This window comes from Stegostoma tigrinum, chromosome 12, assembly GCF_030684315.1.
Source record: "Stegostoma tigrinum isolate sSteTig4 chromosome 12, sSteTig4.hap1, whole genome shotgun sequence".
NCBI lineage: Eukaryota > Metazoa > Chordata > Chondrichthyes > Orectolobiformes > Stegostomatidae > Stegostoma > Stegostoma tigrinum.
The window spans coordinates 59,036,415-59,055,247 of record NC_081365.1 but is presented as its reverse complement, the minus strand read 5'-3'; the positions used below and the strand labels follow the sequence as shown (position 1 = coordinate 59,055,247).

General features: G+C 41.3%; 1 protein-coding gene across 1 annotated transcript in view; it reads left to right on the top strand.

The window, feature by feature from the left end:
• LOC125456902 (cilia- and flagella-associated protein 47-like) overlaps positions 1–18,833 on the top strand; it is a 478,989-nt gene that overhangs the window by 406,149 nt on the left and 54,007 nt on the right. Inside the window, exon 61 of the mRNA XM_048540417.2 lies at positions 839–991. Within this exon, the coding sequence (XP_048396374.2) occupies positions 839–991 (153 nt within the window). The remainder of the gene's footprint in view (positions 1–838; positions 992–18,833) is intronic.

Below are 18,833 nucleotides of genomic sequence, written 5' to 3'. Positions count from 1 at the left end.
AATGCTCAGTAAGTCTTTTTTTCACTTATTCGGTTTGGGATTTAGGCACCACTGGCTGGTCAGCATTTATTGCCCATCGCTAGTTGCCCTTGAGAAGGTGGTGGTGAGCTGCCTTCTTGAGCTGCTGCAGTCCACCAGCTGTAGGTTGACCCACAATGCCATTAGGAAAGGAATTCCAGGAATGAATTAACGATCATATGTTTCCAAGTCAGGTGAGTACAAGGGAGCTTGAAGGTGATGATGTTCCCATATGTCTGCTGCTCTTATCCTTTGAGATGGAAGTGATTGTGCATTTAGAAGTTGCCATCTGAGGGTCTTTTGGTGAATTTCTACAGTGCATCTCGTAGATGGAACACACGGCTGCTACTGAGCGTCGGTGGTGGAGGGAGTGAATGCTTGTCGGTGTAGTGCCAATCAAGTGGGCTGCTTTGTCCTGGATGCTGTCAAGCTTCTTGAGTGTTGTTGGGGCTACAGCCGTCCAGGGAAATGGGGAGTATTCCATCACACTCCTGACTTGTATCTTGTAGATGGTGGACAGGCTTTGAGAAGTCAGCAGGTGTGTTACTCATTGCAGTTTTCCAAGAGTCTGACCTCTCTTGTAGCCACCTGTCCTAAAATCATTTGTGGCTTTGTAATGAATTTTGGTTGATAAAACTCATTGTGAAAATTTGTAATGTTAAAGATGCGACATAAATATAAGTTGTTAAGTATGTCTAAACATTGTGGTGTCCTGATAGGATCTTGAGAATACAAATGTGTTTGAAATGCAATCTGACATGTCAAAAGTTATTTGGAATCACTTATCTAGTGAAAATATGAATGCTTTTGTCTTCCACAGCTGTGATTCAGTGTCAAGCTAGAAACAGAAAAGAAGAAACAATGGAAGTTCATCTGACAGGTGTCGTTCCTGCCTCTTCGTATGAAGATCCAACACAGATCCAAACCAAAGTCCCTTGTATTTACAATCAAGAGGCTGGTCAGGGCGCCAGTGGTAGGTTCCATAATATTACAGATTGGTTTTCCATTGTGTTTTGTCCTCAGTTTGCACCTCATTTTGGAAAAAAATTCAAAATGTAAAAGGGCTTTAAAAAAAAACACTTTTTAACAAGCTTGTATTCATTAACTTGCTTTGTAGTCTACGAGCAATTATTATTTAGCATAATCATAACAGTGCACTTTAAAACAGGAACAATGGATACAGCAATGCCAGTCACTCTCAAAAATCCCTTGTGTTTCCCGTGGAATAATATTTCCTTACTTTACAGGGGAGGTGATGGCCTAGTGGTATTATTGCTGGACTGTTAATCCAGGGACAGAATAACATGTTGGGGACCCAGGTTCGAATCCCACCATGGCAGAAGGTGGAATTTGATTTCAATAGATATCTGGAATTAACAATCTAATGATGACTGTGAATCCATCATCGATTGTCAGGAAAAACCCAACTGGTTCACTAATGTCCTTTAGGGAAGGAAACTGCCGTCCTTACCTGGTCAGGCCCACGTGATTCCTGATCCACAGCAATGTGGTTGACCCTGAACTGCCTTCTGGACAATTAGGGATGGGTAATAAATGCTACCTAGCCAGCGACACCTTCATCCTGTGAATGAATAATAAAAAAATTGCGAATACAGTTTAAAATTACTTCTGTGGCTATGAAGCACTTGGAACACCGTGTATTGTGTGGCAGGATATATTGCATACCTGACAGCCCAGAGTTGCCTTTGTGGTCAGTCTATTATGCACTAATAACTTCATCTTGCAGTGGTGCTGGGCAATATTCCTAGCTTCTGCCATAAACTCCATTTATCAACTTACAGAAGTATTTGGCTCCAGTGAGCAGCTTGCCTTGTGGTCAATATACCATGTGGTCCCTCATTCCCTGACAAATTTAAAACATTTGTGGGTGCTTTGAATTTGCCACTGTAGTTTCGATGTATAATTGGCAGTAACCAAATTTAAGTGCATAATAATACAAAACGCTATAGATACTGGAAATCTACAATAAGAACAGATAGTGCGGCAAAAGCTCAGCAGTTTACATGGGATCCAAGGAAAGTTAGCTAATTGCACTCAAATTTGGCTGGATGGTAGGAAGCACAGGGTGATGTTTGAAGGTGGCTTCTCAGATTGGAGGCCTGTGACTAGTGGTGTGCCACAGGGGTTGGTGCTGGGACCTTTGTTATTTGTTATTTACATAAAAGATCTGGACGTGAATGCACAAGGCATGGTTAGTAAATTTGCAGATGATGCAAAATTAGGAGGTATCATTGATAGCCAAGAAGTTTATCAAAAATTACAGAGGGATCTTGATCAGATTGGGAAGTGGGCTGAGGATTGGCAAATGCAATTCAATGCAGATAAGAGTGAGGTGTTGCATTTTGGAAAGTCAAACCAAGGTAGGACTAATACAGTAAATGGTGAGGAGTGTTGTGGAACAGAGGGACCGAGGAGTACAAGTACATAGTTCATTGAAAGCGATGTCACAGGTAGACAGGGTGTGAAGAAGGCGTTTGGCATGCTGGCCTTCATCCGTCGAGGCATTGAGTATAGGAGTTGAGATGTTATGTTATAGTTGTAGAAGTCATTGGTGAGGCTGCATTTGGAGTATTGTGGGGAGATTTGATCACCCTGTTTACAGAAAAGACATAGTTAAACTGTAAAGTGTGCAAAGAAGATTTACAAGGATGTTGCCAGGACTAGTAGGCCTGAGTTATAAGGAGAGGTTGGACAGGATAGGACTTTATTTCTTGGAATGTAGGAGAATGAGGGGTGACTGTATTGAGGTGTACAAAATCATGAGGTGAATAAATATGATGAATGCATATCGTCTTTTCCCCAGGGATGGGGAATTGAAAACAAGAGGGCATAGGTTTAAGGCGAGAGGGGATAGCTTGAAGAAGGACCTGAGGGAGCAACCTTTTCCATACAGCGAGTGGTACATATATGGAATGGGCTGTTGGAGAAAATGGTTGAGGCAGGTACAATAGCAATGTTTAAAAAAATTTGGACAGGTACATGGATGGGAAAGGGTTTAGAGGGATAGGGACCAAATGTGGGCAGTTGGAACTAATGGAGTGGGTACCATGGTCAGCATGGACCAGTTTGGGCTGAAGGGCCTGTTTCCAAGCTGTATTACTGTATGGCTTGGAGGTCTAGCAACATCTCTTGATAGAGAACTGAACTGTTCTGAAGAAGAATCATTTGATTTGATACTTTAACTCTGTTTCTCTGCATAGATGTTGCCAGACCTGCTGGGTTTCCCCAGCAATTTCTGTTTTTTTCACATAGTATATCAGGAGGTTCTGTAAAATTATTTGGTGGACAATTGGGAGAACCACGTGGAAGTTTCCAGCATTGATCGCACTATCCACATATCTCAGACACATATGTCCACGATCTCACCTGTGAAGATTAGCCCACACGGAAAGTGGCTATTCTTTGGAATAGTAAGTGGCAACAGATCTTCCATCTATTCTACAAAAGAGTCTGATGTTTAAGTGAAGAGTAATACATCTATTCAACAAGGATCGAATCTACACACTAAAGATACAAAGAATGCTTCAAGGTTTCAATCTACTCTAAGGAAAAAATATTGACACAACTTCTCTCAGTCCGAAGAACCACGGAATGTGTTACATTCCACTTGCCTCAAACTGAAGACAAGGAATGAAGATTGCCTTTGATGTTTTTATTTGTTGCCTTACTCTTAAACTGGTAGGAAACTGCCCTGCTATTCAATATGACCATGGATGGCCAAACACTTCAATGCCTTTTATTCACCACAACCCTGCATCCTTTGGGGAATCTGAAATCTATCAATTTCTACATTAAATATACACAATGACTGAGCTTTCATAGCCCTTTGTGATACAAAATGCCAAGGGTTCACATTGTCTGGGTAAAAAAAGAAATTCTGATCATCTTAAACTAAGTGGCACTCTCCTTATTGTTGAGATGCATTAGCTTTATTGTCATGTCCCATGGTTCTAGATTGCCCAACCAGGGTAAACATCTTACCTACATCTATACTCTTTATCCCTTTAAATACTTTGCAAGTTTTAATCAGATCAACTCTCTATTTTCTCGAGTTTTGGAAGAAATTAATCCCCATTTGACCAATCTCTCTTCATAGAAAGCTCCAAGATCTTTGAAACAAGCCTTTTGAACTTTTCTTGCACTCTCTCCATGGCAGCAGTATCTTTTCTGAGACAGAGTCAGAGAGTCATAGAATCATTCAGCATAGAAATAAATCGTTCAGTCCAACCAGTCTTTGCTGACTATTTTCTCAAATTAAACTAGTCCCACCTGTCTGCATTTGGCCCACATCCCTCCAAACTTTTCCTATTCATGTACTTATCCAAATGTCTTATAACTGTACCTGCATTCACCACTTCCTCAGGCAATTCATTCCAAATATGAACGACTTTCTGTGCAAAAAAAAGTTGCCCCTCATGGCCTTTCTAAGTCTTTTTCCTCTCACCTCAAAAATATGTTCCCTTGTTTTGAGCTCCCCTAACCTATGGAAAAGATCCTTGTCATTCACCTTATCTATACCTCATGATTTTACAAACCTAAATAAGGTCAGTCCTCAACCTCCAGTCGAAAAATGTCCAATCTTTTCAGTCTATTTTTATATCCGAAACCCTCCATTCCTTGCCACATCCTGGTCAATCTTTTCTAAGTGCTCTCCAGTTTAATAATAACCTTCCTGTAACAGGGTGACCAGAATTAAAATCATACAATTAGCTATTATGCGGTCTAACTAAGCTCATTTATAATTGAAGCAAGACTTGACTACTGCTGTATTCAAATTCATTAGATTTCCTAATAGCATGCTGCATATGCATGATAGCATTCATTGACTTATCGACAAGGACAGCTAGATCCCTTTGTGCATCTGTACTTTGCAACCTCTTACCATTTAAGACATACTGCGCGCATCAGTTTCTCCCACCAACTTGGACAACCTCATGATTTTCCACTCATTCACTACACCTGTCCCAATCATCTTGAACAATATGTGAAAATATTACATTTTGTTCCCCTACACCAAAATACATTGTAACAGCTGGCACCTGAGTGCTCATCTTTATGCTGTCCCATTTATCACAGGCTACCAATGTAAGAATGACCCCTGTATTCCCGTTCTATTTCCTGTCTGTTAGCCAATCATTAGTCTATGCAATACAAAACCTCCAACCTTTTATACTTTCTCACCAGCCTTCTGTGGGGGGAGTTTTATCAAAAACCTTCTGAAAATCTATGTCTACTACATCAATCAGCTCCCATTTATCAATTTTGCTGTTGACATCTTCAAAAATTGCAACAAGTTCATCAAACACCATTTTCCATTTGCAATATCACCAATGAGATCATTATGAAACCAGGTGTCTATGTAGCCCAGCCTTTCCGATAGGTCTGTGCTTTATTGTTTTCGCTCTCTCTCACTTCTTCAATAGCAAGGTGCCATTTCCAACTTTCCAATCTTCTGGAATAATTCCAGAATTCATAGTATTTTGGAAGATAATTACTAATGCATTCATTATCTCAAGAGCAATCTCCTTCAACATTCTGTCATGTGCAGCATCAGGTCCTAGGGATTTATTAACTTTCAGTCCCAATAATTTCTCCAGTACAATCTTCTTGCCAATGTTGATGACCTTTAACTCCTCATTATCCCTGGCAACTTGGATTTCTAGTTTTGCAAATTTTTGGTATTTTTCGTAGTGAAAACAGATGCAAAGAAATTATTTGGTTCCGCTGCCGTGTCTCTACCCTGTTACAAATTTTCCTGACTTTGCCTGCATTGGATCACATTCACCTCAGCCAAATCTTTATTTTTATGTACGTATAGAAGCTTTGCACTCTGTTTTTATGTTTTTGCTCGATTGCATTTGTATTCTGTTTTCGCTTCTGTTGTCAGTTTCTTGATCCTCCTATGTTATATTCTGTATTCTCCCAGTCCTCAGAATTACTGCCATTTCTGGCAACTTTATAGGCCATTACTTTTAATCGAATACAATTCTTAACTTCCTTAACTGTTAGCTACCGTTGCCTATCCTATGCTGAGTTTCAACACCTTGAAGAAACAGAATTTGCTGTACATCGTGTAATAGTTCTGTGAAGAATATTATTATCTAGTTCTATCATAGATTTTTAATATATTTTCCCAAACTACCTCAGCCAATTTATTCCTCATCCATCCATCATTCTTTCTGAATGAACTACCTTGCCCATATAATGTAAAATTCTATCATATTGTGGTCACTCATTCCTAAGAGTTATTTTACAGTATGATCATTAGTTAGCACTTTCTGACCCCACACCATATTCCTGCAGAAAACAATCTCAAACACACTCCAGAAGCCTGTCTACCACATCTTTAGTGTTATTTGGCCTACCCAGTTTATATGCAGATTGAAGTCACTCTTGATAATTGTGCTGTCCATGTTAATTGCTTCTGTCACCTCCTGATCAATACCATGCACCATACTACCATGACTATTTAGTCATCCATAAATAGCTTCCACTAATGTTTCTTCATCTTGTTGTTTCTCCGTTCCACTCAAACAGATTGTACACATTGTTCTTCTAATGTGAGATACCCTGTCATCCCTCAAGAGCCCAGCATGATTTTATTTTTCCCTCTTACTGGCCTTCGAATATCTTTTCATTTCCAAGTCCAGGTCATCTTCCAGTTAAGTTTTTGAAATGACAACTAGAATACATCATTAAATATCTCTATTTGTGCCTTCAGATTTTCTTGTTGAAAATGCTGTAGACCACTTTGCTGTTTTGACATCATTCCGCTTTCAAACCATACTCAATGTTCAACCTTGTTTCTCATACCGTTTAGTCTCCCTAGCTTCTCTTCAATTTCCTGTTATCACCTTTATTTTCTTCTAAACACAATAGGAAATGTGACTGACATTTTACCCTTCAGTGTCCCAACTCCCTGTAAAGCCAATTTAGACCACTGTTCAGCACCAACATTACTCCCTGTATGATTATTTGTCCCAGTCCCATCAAGAAGCAACTCATCTAGCTTGTACTGATCTCACCTGCCCCAGATCTGGTCCCATTTCTGCATAAAACTCCCTCTCCTTTTAGTTCTTCAGCATTTATTCAATTGATCAGTTCTCCTGTTCTTATGCTCGTTAGCACACGGTACTGGGAGTAATCCTGGGATTACTGCTCTTGAAGTCCTGCCTTTTAATTTCCTCCCTAATTCTCTGATTTCTGCCCTCAAGTCCTCATCCCTCTTCCTATCAATGTTGATGTAAGTGAAATCCTTAATACTGGCTCCAAGGAAACAATGATATCTTGATGGGAAATGAAATTAATATTTTTGCGTAAAAGAATCAGTGTTATGACTGGACTGACATGCTGATAAAACAATCATGATAGCCTCAGGACACTCTTACATTAGCTACACTTTTTTTTAGACTGTCTGATAGTCATCCATTCCCTCTCTGTGTGCATGCTTCTAGTCTGTGATGTGACCTCCTCCCTAGGTGTGCAATTTATGTAAGTCCTCTGCTTCACAGATGCACAACAATGACTCCAACCACTGCTTGAGTTTCAAAACCTGGAGCTCAAAGTTTTACAATTGGTCACATTTATTTTAGGTGTGTTTGTCTGCAACACATAGTCTGTTGATGACTTCACAGACTGAAACACAAACTAAATGCCCAAATTTCACGTTGAAGATTAAAAGTACTGATCACTGTCACCCTCACTCTTAGCATGCATCGTACTCTGACCATACACTTTGATGAACACTGACATGACTTTGATTTGAAAGGAGGAGTTTGTGAATGGAAATTGGTGGAGCCACAGGTTGTTTGCAATGAATTGTATACAGCAAGAGCAGCACGTTTATTTCAAGATGCACCCTTGGAAATATTAATGTGTGCAGTCAGTAGTAGGACAGACAGACTTTTCTACATCAGTGGGACATAAAATCACGTGGCTGTCATGAAGGAGATATGACTGGAGATCATTGAGGAGGTGAGCAGCCTTGTCTTGGGATGCAGCACAAGAAATGGCTTCATTTCCCGTAAGAACGACTGTGTTTTGCTGACTCACCTACTTCTTGTGCCTTGAAGTACACTAACATCTTGTATGTAATGCCATTGCAATTCTGAGGCAGCAAAGCTCAAATTGAGAGGGTAAGGCCAGTTAAGGCAAAAATAGTGTGAGCATCCAAGTCACCACAATATGAATAAGTGCAAAGAAATCAAGAAAATAGGCCTGAAGTCGGGTTGGGCAGGGAGGGTGGTTGGGTGTGGATAAGGTATCACTGATAATACAACAATTACTGTCACTTGAATGAGTTTGAACGTTTCACTGTGTCTTCATATAAGTGATGTCGAAGTGCCGGCATTGGACTGGGATGGACAAAGTCACAAGTCACACAACACCAGGGTATAGTCCAACATATTTTTATTTGAAATCGCAGGCCTTCAGGGTGCAGCCCCTTTGTCGGGTGAGGTGAGAGGGCAGAGCAAAGAGATCAAGGGTAGTGAGATCAAAAGATCTTTGACCAGGAGTGTTGGAGGGTGTGAGTGGAGTGTTAATGGTTGGATGGCAGGTGAAAGGATGGCCTGTGGTCCAATTAGGTGAGCCGGAGAGATAATTGCAAAAAAATTAAGGATGCAGTGGTGCTGGAGACAAACTAAATGACTAGAATAACATGACATGATAGGTGTGGGAGCTGCATGCCAGGGGCCTAGCTGAGGTGATGGGTGGTCCAGGCCTGTACAAGCTGGTTGAAGTGCAGAGATCGTGGCAATTTGTCAAGGTGGTGGTGTCATAGCGGGGCAGTGGTGAGGGTTTTGCGGATATAGAACAGTGCGGTGGGGTCACATGTAGCACATGTAACATGTGAACACAAGATCATGGTTGAGAATGTCTTCATGCGTATGGAACTTGGCTGTTAGTTTCTGTTTGGTGATTCTGCATTGTTGTTTATCTCTGCCTTAGAGGATGCTTATTTGAAGATCAGAAACTGAATGTCCTTGACCGCTGAAGTGTTCCCTGTCTGGGAGGGTACATTGCTGTGTGGCGATTGTTGTGTGGAGTCCATTCATCATAGCATCTGCATCGTTTTCCCAATATATCATGCCTTGGGGCATCCTGGCCTGCAGTGTATGGGACAGACAACATTGGCGGAGTCACGTGACTATCTGCTGTGTACGTGGTGGGTGGTGTTCCCATGTGTGATGGTAGTACCCATGTCGAGGATCCGATGTGTCTTGCAGAGGTTCCCATGGGAGGGTTGTGTGATGTTGTGATTGGTGTTGTCCTGAAGGCTGAGTAATTTGCTGGTCTGTGTAAGGTCTGGTGATAGTTTGAAGGTGAGAACGGGAGCGTAACATTGCTTTTTGTGAGATGCTTGTCGTCATCGATGACATGTGGAAGACTGCAAAGTACATGGCATAATCTCTCCGCTCCAGCCAAGTACTGGATAACGAAGGGTACTAAATTGGCCGTGTCGTGTGTCTGTCTTCTGAGGAGGTCAGTGCAGTTTTTTTAGCTGTGGCACATCGGAACTAGCAATCAATGAGTTGAGCATTGTATACTGTTCTGGTGAGGGAGTCCTTCAAAATCTCTAGGTATCCATTGCATTCCTTTTCATCTGAGCAGATCCTCTGTATGCACAGGCATTGTCCATAGGGGATCACTCCTTTAATATATTTAGAATGGAAGCTAGAGAAGTGCAGCATCGCAAGGTTGTCCATGGGCTTGTGGTAGAGTGAGGTACTGAGATGTCCGTCCTTGATGATGACACATGTGTCCGAGAATGAGACTGATATTGAAGGGCAGTCCATGGTAAGTCTGGTGGTAGGATGAAGCTTGTTGATATCTGGATAATTCTGGATGAGCATATGGATGATGATGGGATAGTGCAGGGGGAGGGGCTTAGATTAGTTCACAGGTCAGCGCAACATCGAGGGCCAAAGGGCCTGTTCTGCGCTGCATTGTTCTATGTTCTATGTTCTATGTTCTTCTGTTATATGTATGATATGTGTTTTCTGCAGCTTACATCAGATAAAGTCACCTGTGTCAAAGGCCCATGTAGAGGCTTTCCTTAGCTACCTTTATTGGAGTTCTCCATATCCCACTGCATGGAGGACCTTGTTAAACCATCATTTGTTTGTGTTGCAAATGCTGACTGCCCAGTTTATCAAGAACCTGTTATGTTTCTGATATTGCGAACACAGGTACAAGGGAATAATGACCAGAGGATTCAGTCATAGCAGGGGTTATCATTACTGTGGTCATGGTTCCATGAAGGTATAGAGAAATTGAGAATGTGCCAGCAAGCCCAGGACTGATACCAGCCTCTACATAAAGAAGTCTTGGGTGAAGATCCCCTCAGGTTACAGGGTAAGTGCAGAAAGCTCACAGCCTATTGTCTTGATGCTATTTTCTCCAAGTGAGCAAGGTGCTTTACTGCACAGGCTGAAGATGTCCCAGGACTCCATCACTGAATTATGCCAACTGCTGGAGCAGAACCTGAGACTTGAAGGAGTTGTATTTCCATCCTATCTCAGTGGCCATCAAAGTGACAACTGGGCTAAAATTTCAAATGACTAGCTTCCACCAGGGACGTGTGTGGGATTTCTCAACCATCACCCTGAAATGTACCTCAAGTTGTTACAAATGCAATTTGAGACAGAATGCACCATGTCATTTCATTTCCCTCTGATGAGGTCAGTGCTGCAGCTCAGGCATTAGTCTTTGCCAACACAGCTGCCATCTCCTGGTGCAGAACATGATAAAATGTACACAATTAAAAGCATTGTAACAGCTCAATAGAAAATGTTTCCATTCCATCAATCTACAAATCATGTGTGTTCATTGGTACCATATCTTCAAAGTCTGTGTCAGGTCTCCTGGAAGCTGCCATGATGCCAATATCCTTGAGAACTTTCATACTCCTGCTTCATTTCAAGGGCCAGATGATTTACAATAATGACCATGTCTGATGATTCCATTACACAACCCTTGACTGAAGCTGAGTATCGATACAGCTCAGTCCATTCTTCAACCTCGGATATGATGGACTCGATGATACACCTCCTGAAGATGCGGTTCTGAGGCTTGATTCAGCATGGTGTCTGTCATAGTCCAGACAATGTGATATATAATCCTAGCAGGTAATGCGGGGATTTGATAGATACTGAAGAGCTGGGAGAGCAGCATCACTTTCTGAGGAGAAAAATGAGGACATTGAGCAGGGAGAGCATCACCACCATGAAAAATGTGAGAGACTAATAAGTGTTGGCATTCTGCATGATTCAGCGATTTTTATTTCACCTATTCTTCAACATTAATTAGTCATACAGCTGTACTGCATGTAAACAGACCCTTCGGTCCAACTCATCCATGCTTATAGATATCCCAAATTAATCTGGTCCCATCTGCCAGCATTTGGCCCACATTCCTCTGAACCCTTCCTATTCACGTACCGATCCAGATGTCTTCTGAATGTTCTAATTGTACCGGCCTCCACCACTTCCTCTGGCAGCACGTTAACCCTGAGTAAATAGGCTGCCCCTTCGACCCCCTTTTAAATCTTTCTCTTCTCACGTTAAGAAAATGCCCCCTAGTTTGAATTCCCCTACCTTATGAAATCATGAGGCGCTTAGATAAACTTCTATAAAGATCAGTTCTCAACTCCTAATCTCCAGTGAAAAAAGTCCCAGATCATTTTTATAAATCAAAACGTCCAATCCCAGCAACATCCTGGCAAATCTTTTCTGAACCCTCTCCAATTTAGTAATATCCTTCCTACAAAAGGGCAACCAGAACTGCAAACAGTAGTCCAGAAAATGCTTCACCAACATCCTGTGCAACTCAACATGTCATCCCAACTCCTACACCCAGTGGTCTGAGCAATGAAGGCAGGCATTGTATCACAGGTAGACTGGGTGGTTGGCAATGTACCTGAACCCCTAAGCCTCGCTGTTTTACAACATTACCCAGGGCCCTGCCATCAACTGTATAAATCCTGTCCTTGTTTGTTTTACAAAAATGTACTGCTTCGCATTTATCCAAATTAAACTCCATTTGTCACTCCTCAGCCCACTGACCCAATTGGATAACCTTCACTGTTCACTATACCACCAGTTTTGGTGTCATCCACAAACCCACTAACCATGCCTCTTATTCTGCCATCCAAATAATTTACATAAAACAACAAAAGAGGACCCAGTATCAATCCCCGTGGTACACTGCAGGCCAAAGAACAACCTGAAGAGACAGGTCAGACCGGAACAAGACAGGGAGTGAGGAATGCTGTTGGATTAAATTGCATCTATTTCAATGCAAGAGTGCTGGCAGACAAGGCCGATGAACACAGGACGTGGATAGATACGTGTGGCTGAGATATCATAGCCATTACAGAAACATGGTTATGGGAGGGACATGACTACGTGCCAGGGTACAGGTGCTTTAGGCGGGACAGAGGTGGAGGAAACAGGGGAAGGGGAGTTGCATTTTTGATTAAAGGGGAGTATCACAGCAGTAATCAGAGATGAAACAACTGAGGGATCATACAGTGAAGCTTTGTGGGTGGAGCTAAGAAATAAGAAGGGGATGGTGATGTCACTGAGGTTGTACTCGCGGCCCCTGATGAGAATTAGAGGAAAATATATGCAGAGAGATTGCAGAGACCTTCATGAGGAATAAGGTTGTCATAGTGGGGGATTTTAAATTTTCCTAACATAGACTTGGTCTTCCATAGGGTTAAGGCCTTAGGTGGGGCGAAATTTTTAAAATGCATTCAGGAAAGTTTCCTCAAACAGTATATAGAGGATCCTACTCGGGAAAGGGCAAAACTCGACCTACTCTTGGGAAATAGGGCAGGACAGATAACTGAAGTGACAGCAGGGGAGCATCTTGGGACCAGTGAACATAGTTCTAGTAATTTTAAAATACTTACAGAGATGGACAAAACTGTTCAACATGTTCTAATTCTATATTGGGGCCAGATGAATTTCAATGGAATTAGACAGAAGCTTGCAGGGCTGATGGGAGTAGTTTGTTTGCAGGCAAAGGGACACCTGGCAAATGGGTGACCTTTACTTAGAATTCAAGGTCTATAGCGACAGTAAGAACTGCCGATGCTGGACTCAGAGATAACAGTGTGGAGCTTGAGGAACACAGCAGGCCGGCTAGCCGAGGAAAGGTGACGCTTCGGGTTGGGATTCTCTTCAGAAATGGGGAAGGAAGCTCTGAAATAAAGAGTGTGTGTGTGGAGGGGTGGGGCTGGGGAAGGTAGGTGGTATGCTAAGAGGTGAGTGCTGGGATACAGTGGTGGGGATTTGTCAGTGATGTGGGAGGAGCAGATAGGTGGGAGACAGGATGGACAGGTTGTGTCAAGTCAAGGAGATGGAGATGAGGGAAGGTTGGACATGGAATGAGGCCGGGGGTGGGGAGATTTTGAAACTGGTAAAGTCCACATTGAGACCATTGGGTTGTAGTCTCCCAAGGTGGAATATGAGGTGCCGCTTCTCCAGTTTCCAGGTGGCATCATTGTGACACTGGAGGAGGCCCAGAATGGACATGTTGCCCAGGGACCAGGAGGGGGATCTGAAGTGGTCTGCGACCAGAAGATGTTGTCGTTTATTGTGAACTGAGTACAGGTGCTCTGAAATAACAAAGTGTGAAGTGTGAAGCTGGATGAACACAGCAGGCCAAGCAGCACCCCAGGAGCACAAAAGCCGATGCTCTGGGCCCAGACCCTTCATCAGAGAGCTCTCTAATGAAAGATCCAGGCCCGAACCTCAGCCTTCATGCTTCCGAGACGCCGCTTGTCCTGCCGTGCTCATCCAGCCCCACACCCTGCCATCTTGGATTCTTCAGCATCTGCAGTTCCCATTATCTCTGATCACCAATGTTCCGAGTGCGCGCTTGGTCTCAATGTAGAGGAGGCCACATCGGGAGCAGCGGATGCAGTAGACCACATTAGCAGATGTGCAGGTGAACCTCTATCTGATGTGGAAGGTCTTTTTGGTTCCTTGGATGGAGGTTGGGGGGTGGGGGGGGCGGGAAGGAGGAAGAGAAAGAGGTGTAGGGGCGGGTATAGCACTTCCTGCGATTGCAAGGCAAAATGCCAGGGATGGTGGGGCTAGTGGGGAGTGTGGAGCATGGAGCAGATGAGGGAGTCATGGAGAGAGTGGTCCCTACAGAAGGCAGATACGGGTGGGGAGGGAAATATGATTTCCACGACATCCACAAGCATTCACTCCCTCCACCACCGACACTGTGTGTACTATCTACAAGATATATTGCAGAAATTCAAAGATCGTCAGATAGTACCTTCCAAACGCACAACCACTTCTATCTAGGAGGACAAGGGTAGCAGCTACATGGGAACACCACCACCTCCAAGTTCCCCTCCAAGTCACTCACCGGGAAACTTAAATTGATGCAATAACCTTGCAGCATACACTAGATTATTTTGTTGTGGCTTTTATAGGAGTAGATTTTCTCAATGAATGCCAATTCCGGTTTGCTTTTCACAGTTTTCTGTTTTGCTTACTTGGTGTATCATTTGTTGAATAATGTGGCTTTGCTATTTTGGTGATATACCAGGACTTAGATTTGACATGGCGCAGTTTTCCATATTTATTAATTATTAACCATAACATTTTCTCAGAAGGAAGCAGAGATTGGCAGGTAAACTTAAAGCTAAATCATTTCTTTCTTGTGGTAGTCAAAGTGTAAAGTTTGCATAATAATACTAACAATAAACTAGGGTGCAGCAAAAATAGAACAAGGAATGGGAACACCAGATTGCAAAGTGCTTGGAAAAAATACAAAAGCATGATGAGTTTGAAGACATATATTTGTGAGAGGGATGCGACTTCACGTAATTCTAGTGTACTATTCTGGGAGTTTACTTGAAGGATTGGAGACTTGGTCTGGCACAAGATTTCTCAGATCATTGTGTAACATTGAAACTCCCATTTGTCTTGGAAATAACACTTGACACAGAGAGACAAGGGATCGAACTTCCTAAGTCAGAGTTTCTCAGGCCTCAACACTCAAAAAACCTGGCGTAAGATTTTCACAATTGTCAGAAGAAATACTAGATGATGTAATGCTGGTTTTTTCGGAAAATCATGCCTCTTTTATACATTAAAATCACTGAAAAAAATGTTGTACCACCAGTTTTTACATGTTCTCTCAAGATTTTGTTCACAGTTTGAGCTTACTCATTAAAAGTAGCCAGATTAGAATCATGAAAGCTCATTCGGTGAAGCAATTAGCATAATGGTTTATAAGACCATTATGTTTATTTTGATTTGTCATGTTCCCTTTCTGTGTAAACATTTATTGAAAACAGAAAAAGCCACCAAATGCAAGCACCACAATCTATTGACAGTAACTTTTTATTGACAATAACAATAGTATCAATTTAATGATGAACATTGTGATAGGTAATAAGTAAATTTCTAGGTGGATCATTTTTTTCATTTTGAGGGCAGCTGCTAATAATATTATGAAAGACTGTGGCATATGAAGAATTCCTTGAGTGGAATTTAGCTTTTGTTAAGGTTTGGAATGTTATATGTAAAAATCTCAACTTAAAGTGTCCATTATTATTGCTTTTTTGGGGTGTATACTTGCCAGATGCTGTTCCCTTGACCTTTATGGAGTGTCTATATATAGTTCAAATAACTTGATAACACAATTTGTGAAGGATCATGCACTGTGAAGATCTCAACGAGCTCTTCCTTAGAGATTTTTTAAAAACCTTCAATGATGTACCTGCTGGGTTCAATGATTGTAAAATGTTTGGTAAGAATTTTGAAGCTAAGTTAATTCTGGACAGAAGCAAACCATTGGTGTTTCGACCATTGAACTGGAGCACAGTAATAACTGGAGGTAATGGGCCATAATTTGCCCCAGCAGAGCAATGAATGATGTTTATTGTAAGTTAGACTTCCCCTTCCCCATTTATTCATCATTATAATTTGTGCCATGTATTACTGATATGCTAATAACATAATAGTGAGGCAAACCAGGCAGCTGGGATTGGAGTGAACATGGCAAAAAACAGTCAGCATTGTGAAATTAAAAGTTCAAAGGCTAAAAAGGAAGTATGAATGAGAATGGTGAAGTAAGTGTAAAATCAGGTACAGACAAAGAAGTGAAATGTAGAAAAGAAACATTGGACTCAAGAAGAAAATAGAGCTTTCATGATGAGAATGGAAGAGGACTCTGATTGGGATAGGTATAAGGGGCAAGGTTCCTACTGAAATAGCGAAACAGTTAATGGAATCTTAAAAGATACTCAAGCAAATCTTTTCAGCAGCTGTGAAAGTAGTTTGTAGTGGTTTGTCCTAAAGGTGCTCGCAATCAGCCATTTCGTAAAAGAATGCATGTAGCGCAGCCCGGAAAGAAAAAAAGAGTAATTTATATTTTTAAAGCCTCTCATAACAATGAGATCTTGTTTCAAATTTTATGCTGATAGTCAGTGCCAGCAAGGTTGTTTGGCAATAATTAACACCTAGACCATAAGACATAGGAGTGGAAGTAAGGCTATTCAGCTCATCGAGTCCACTCCGCCATTTAACCATGTGATGGGCATTTCAACTCCACTTAACCCGCACTCTCCCTGGAGCCCTCAGTTCCCTGCGAGATCAAGAATTTATCAATCTCTGCCTTGAAAACATTTAACGCCCCGGCCTCCACTGTGCTCCATGGCAATGAATTCCACAGGCCCACCCCTCTCTGGCTGAAGAAATGTCTCCTCATTTCCATTCTAATTCGACCCCCTCTAATTCAAAGGCTATGCCCATGGGTCCTAGTCTCCCCGCCTAACGGAAACAACTTCCCGGCGTCCGCCCTTTCTAAGCCATGTATTATCTTGTAAGTTTCTATTAGATCTCCCCTCAAACTGTTGAAAGTGTCCTTAATTTGAAACAGAAAAATAATTGGTTTTCTATGGTAAATTTAGTTTGTATCTCCCTCGCAAATACATCACTCCATTCACTGAGTTTAAGACCCCTCAATTGTGCGGCAGACAACAAAATATAGTTTTCACAAAGTGGAACACCTTGGGCATCAGCTTTTGAATTTCCTTAATTATAATCTGTCATGCCGAAAATTGAATAACACATTAATCCCCAATGTAGTAAAAAGTAAATTCAATCAATGAAAAGGAGTTTTATACCAAAGAGCTTGGTACTCATTTATAAAATTGTATTTTCAAATTAGTAATAAACACATTTTTGAATACTATAGAAATAGAAAAATATGGGAATATGATTGGAAAGTGGTCTTGAAGTAGCAGATCAGCCATAACGTACTGAATGGTAAAGCAACCTCGAGGGACCAAATGGCCACCAATTGCTGCTTTTTTGCTTTTTTTTATCAATATCAAATAACATTATTGTTTGAGATTGGTATGTTTTAATCAGCAGAACTGTTTTGAAAGCAGTATCATCAAAGCTTGCTTTCCTTTGACTGTATTACTTTGAATTTCTTCACACAATTTCTGAAACTGGACTGGAATAAATTACATTGCCCTTTCCTGAGCAAGTCGTAGCCTCACTTATGAACAAGTAATGGCAGCTGATTGACTGACTGATTTAATATTTGTAATAATGGTTCTAAAAAGAATCAGTAGGTTCTCCAAAGAATCAAATGGAAGAGTTTCATATAGGAGCAAATTACTACAAATGTTGGAATCTGTGCTGTAAATAAAAAGTTCTGGAGATCACAGTGGGTCAAACAGCAGAGAGAAAGTAAGCTAATGTTTCCAGTCTTGATGACTAGCAACAGCAATTATTGTGTATCCACAAAGAGGAACCAATGCACTACTAACAAATACAAAGAGTTTCGAGCCCCTGCATTGAACAAACTGCTGGAAATGCTTTATTCAGTGTGATTGTTTTAATACAACATTGGTTTGTTCAGATTTCAAGAAATTGCATCATATCTTTGCCTCAAACCTTGCATTTACAAAATAAATTAAGTCCTCTTAGTCCACAGCAGAACCACAGATCCACAAAAATGTAGCTGGATTTAGTAGCTGCCCTTCTTAGAATGGTTATTTGACAAATATTTGTGCTACTCACACTCCTCGCTTTTGCAAGGACAGTACTTCTCATAACTTTTTTTGTCAGCAGCCTCAAATCTATTTCCTGAATACTTCCAGCATGTATCATTTATTATTGACCTGTAGTCTTGTATCTCTGACTTCCCACACACTGAACTCTGGATTTCAAGTTTGTGGGAATGGGAAATTATCAAATTGATGCAAGGCATTTCCTCACAAAGTAAAACAACATTTGGATGAATGCTGTGTCTTTGTATGACGAAGGAATATGTGGCTGGTTGGGTTTCTTTCAACCTGTCACAATGAATTTAATGCACTTGAAATTACATAGATTAACACATGCGGAGTTAATAATTCTGATCAAATTCTGATCAAATTCTTGTTTTGCGTGACTGTCGTTAGATGTCAGTCAGCTTATTTTTATTAAGTTCCATAAAGTTGACTCTTGAAATAAGGGACAGAAAAAAAGAACCTATTGAGTTTATTGTTCGTGCACAAATATTTCATGATCAAATTTTGAGACCTAATCCTGAGATTTTGTTGATGCTAGTTGACCATTGTAGCGGTTTTAATTGGGTAGCTGGCAGTGGAGATGCTGACATTGCCTTTCTGGTCACAACTACTAAAGGGCACCAAACCCCTCTGCAGGTACTGAAACAACCAAGCAACTACGCGAGCTATTTTTGCACACAGCAGAAAGGCAGATACAGAACCTGCACATTTGTTATGAGAGGTCGTACAGTTGTCA